The 4,358-nt window shown below is 39.3% G+C and overlaps 1 protein-coding gene across 1 annotated transcript; it reads left to right on the top strand.

The window, feature by feature from the left end:
- Window positions 1-3,690, top strand: LOC138444099 (olfactory receptor 11H6-like). The gene is made up of 2 exons (XM_069597427.1): window positions 1-909; window positions 3,673-3,690. The coding sequence occupies exons 1-2, from the start codon at window positions 1-3 to the stop codon at window positions 3,688-3,690; spliced, it is 927 nt and encodes a 308-aa protein (XP_069453528.1).
- Window positions 3,691-4,358: the final 668 nt, after the last annotated feature.

The raw sequence follows: 4,358 nt of genomic DNA, 5'->3' as shown, positions 1-4,358 counted from the left end.
ATGTCAAAGGTCAGAAATATTTCCCATGCTGTGAGTGAGTTCATCCTCTTGGGCTTCCCTTGCCACTGGGAAATAGAGATCTTCCTCTTTTCCATATTCTTCATAACTTACATCCTGACCCTCCTTGGAAATATGGCAGTGCGCTGGGACCGCCGGCTCCGCACCCCAATGTACATTCTGCTGGCCAACTTCTCCTTCCTGGAGATCTGCTATGTCAACTCTGATGTGCCCAATATGCTGGCCAACTTCTTCTCCCAAACCAAAACCATCTCCTTTGCTCGGTGTCTCCTCCAGTTGTACTTCTTCTTCTCACTGGGCACAACGGAATGCTTATTCCTCTCCATCATGGCCTATGACTGTTTCCTGGCAATTTGCCACCCTCTGCATTACCCCACCATCATGACTAGTAAGTTCTGTAGCCGCCTGGTCATCTTTTGCTGGGTGTACGGTTTCCTCTGGTTTCTGATCCCAGTGATACTCGTTACTCAGCTACCATTTTGTGGCCCAAATGTGATTGATGACTTTCTGTGTGACCTGGGTCCTCTGTTGGCCCTGGCTTCAGCATGTGTCCCAATTCCGGGGACTGTCCTCATATGTGGTACCATGAGCTCCCTCCTTATCTTTGCCACCTTTTTCTACATTACTGGATCCTACACCCTGGTGCTGAGGGTTGTAATGCAGGTGCCCTCAGTGGCTGGCCGGAAGAAAGCCTTCTCCACCTGCTCCTCACATCTGGCTGTTGTGTTTCTATTCTATAGTTCTGTCATGATGACATACGTGAGTCCAGGGTCAGGACAAGCAGAGGGCATGCAGAAGTTCACAACTTTGTTCTACTCAGTTTTCACCCCCTTTTTCAGCCCCATTATCTATAGCCTCCGGAATAAAGAAATGAAAGATGCTTTGAAGAAAGTTTTAGGAGGGTCCTAAAACTGGGACTATGCAAATTAAAGTTGGAAAATCATTGATCTCTGAAAAGGCTCACAATAACCACAACCACATGTAACACTTTCTATTGACATCTACCTCCAACCGAGCAGTGGTTCTCAACTAATTGACTCTGAAATGGGGGTATTAGGACCAAGGCACAGGTATTTTGAAAAGTCCTCCAAGATACTGTAATATACAGAGAGGGTTAAGAACCCTCAAATTTAGGAATTTCTTAGCTCTATAATGGGCTTCCCAGATGGTGGGTTCAGAAGACCCCCTGGAGAAGGAAATGTCAACCCACTCCATTTTTGCCTGGAAAATCCCATGGACAAAGGAGCATGGCTATAGTCCATGGAGTCACAAGAGTTGGACATGACTTAGTGTCTAAATAACAACAACAAACTTCTGTGATAACACAGAGTGAGACCACACACATACCCCTTTTCTTTTCAAAAGCCACTTTAGTGCAAATAATCAAACTGAATCAGTCTTTTATAGGTGGCTGTCCAGTCTTACCAACACCGCTTGTTGACCAACCAGTTTTTTTATCCACTGTATATCCTTGCCTCCTTTGTCATAGATTAATTGACCAAGGTGTGTGGATTTATTTCTGGGCCTTCTGTTCTGTTCCATTAATCTATGTACCTATTCTTCTGCCAATAATATGCTGCTTTGATTACTGTAACTTGGTAGTATATACTGAAGTCTGGGAGGGGTATACCTTTAATAAGACATGTTATAACCCAAATATAATAATCACTGCCTTGCCAAAAAAAAAAAAAAATGTTTATGTCCAAGATAAGGCAATCTCTTTTGAATGATTTGTATATACCTTTTTGAAGAGATTATGCATAGAAAAGGGGCTTCCCTCATAGCTCAGTCAGTAAAGAATCTGCCTGCACTGCAGGAGACCCGGGTTTGATTCCTGGGTCACAAAGATCCCCTGGAGAAGGAGATGGGAACCCACTCCAGTATTCTTGCCTAGAGAATCCCATGGACAGAGAAGTCTAGCAGACTACAGTCCATGGTGTCACAAGAGTCAGACGTGACTTAATGACTAAACCAACAACAAAACAAATGCATAGGAAAAAACAAAAAAGAATACGAAAAACTATTCTGGCATTGTACTGTCCTTTGGAGTGACCCAGGTTAGCAATATTTCTTTCCTGTCCTCAGAGTACCATTTCTTCCCCCCGTTTATTATTTTTGCTTTTATTTTTCTGCCTTAAAAGATTGATCCAGGAAAATACTGCTACAATTTACATCAGTATTCTGCCTATGTTCTCTTCCTTGAGTTTTATGGGTTCCATTCTTACTTTTAGATTTTAACCATTTTTTTAGTTTATTTTTGCAAATTGTATGAGAAAATGTTCTAATCTCCCGCTTTTATAGGTGGCTGTCCAGTTTTCCCAGCACCACTTGTTAAACAGCCAATCCATTGTATATTCTTGCTTCCTTTGTCATAGGTTAATTGACAGTTGGTGTGCAGGTTTATTTGGGGGCTTTCTGGTCTGTTCTATTAATCTATGTGTCTATTTTTATGCTGCCAATAAAATGCCATTTTGATTACTGTGGCTTTATAGTATAGACTGAAGTCTGGGAGGGTTATACCTCTAAGAGGGTAACAGGCAGGAAGGCCGGGGGTCTCCAAATGGAGGAAATAGCGTGCAAGTGTCTGACATTTTTATCTCCCTTAAGCGGCAGGAGGAAACTAACTAGCGATATTTTTTCCTTCTCTATACAAATTTAAAAGGAGGTTTCTCTTAAAATTCTGTGTTGCCATAATGACACCTGGTTTCACTCAAAGTTAACCATTGCCTTTTTCTTATGGAAATATTTATCTTAAGCTATGCTAATGTACTATACATTTACCCCAAACTCTGTCTTCAAGTCGGTTCTGCCTTTTGGGCTCAGAACCTACTTGATAAACTAGTATGTTATACTCCGATATTGTTCCTCTAATCTATGTAAATGAAACTATTTGTATGGTGCTCTGCCCTTCTTCAAGATTCAAGTTAATCCTTTATGGCCCAAGATAAACCATTTGGTGCCAAGATTATCCCAAAATACATCTTATGGGTGAGGGGCCTGGTGCCATTCTAAGTTTTGAGACATTCTTTTCTTTAACAGACTGCTGGTGATTATATAACATCCAGCTGAAGACTAGCAGGGGGGTACTCTTTCTGCCCCCTTCTGATGCCTATGTCAGAAGCTTTCTCTATCTCATTTATACTTTAATAAAACTTTATTACACAAAAGCTCTGAGTAATCAAGCCTCATCTCTGGCCCCGGATTGAATTCTTCTCCTCCGGGGGCCAAGAATCCCGGATTCAACAACATTTCACATGTCGTGATTCAACAACATTTCACCTCCAGGTTTGTTCTTTTCTCTCAAGATTGCTTTGGCAATTCAAGGTCTTTTGTGGCACCACACGAATTTTATAATTATTTCTTTTACTTCTATGAAAAATGTCATGAGTATTTTAATAGGAGCTGCACTAAATCTGTAGATTGCTTTGGATAGTATGACTATTTTAACAGTATCAATTCTTCCAACCCAAGAGCATGGGATGTCTTTCCATTTATTTGTATTATCTTCAGTTTCCTTCACTAATGTTTTACAGTTTTCAGAGTATAGGCCTTTTATCTCCTTGATTAAATATATTCCTAGTGTTTTGGGGGAGTGTTGATGCAATTTTAAATGGGATAGTTTTGTACTTTATCTTCCTGATAGTTCATTTTTAGTATATAGAAATTCAATAGATTTCTGTGTATTATATCCTGCAACCTTACTGAAATCATTTATCAGCTGTAAGTTTTTGGGTAGAGTCTTTAGGGTTCTTTATGGAGTTTATGTCATCTACAAATAGTTACATTTTTATATCTTCCTTTCCAATTTGGACATTTTATTTCTTTTCTCTTTTTAATTAACTTATTTATTTTTAAATGGAGGCTAATTACTTCACAATATTGTTTTATTTCTTTTTCTTATCTTTGTACTGTAGCTAGGACTTCCAATATTATTAAACAAAAGTGATGAAAGTGGGCATTCTTGTCTTTTCCTGAATTTAGCAGGAAGGCTCAGCTTTTCACCACTGGATATTATGTTAGCTGTGGGTTTGTCATAAATGGCCTTTATTATGTTGAGATATAAAGCCACTTTGATGAGAGTTTTTATCATGAGTGGATGCTGAATTTTGTCAATGTTTTTATGTGTCTTTTGAAATGATCATGTGATTTTTATCCTTTTGTTAATGTGTTTTATCACATTGATTGATTTGCATATGTTGAACCATCTCTGTAACCCTTTGTGAATAAACCCAACTTGACCATGGTGCATGATCCTTTCTACACACTGTTACATTTGGTTTGATACTCTGATTAAAGACATTGAGTGGCTGATTGGAACAAAAAAAGACCCTTCAATATGC

Source organism: Ovis canadensis, chromosome 7 (assembly GCF_042477335.2).
Source record: "Ovis canadensis isolate MfBH-ARS-UI-01 breed Bighorn chromosome 7, ARS-UI_OviCan_v2, whole genome shotgun sequence".
Lineage (NCBI taxonomy): Eukaryota > Metazoa > Chordata > Mammalia > Artiodactyla > Bovidae > Ovis > Ovis canadensis.
Note: the sequence above shows the minus strand (reverse complement) of the source record. Positions and strands in the feature narration are given on the sequence as shown.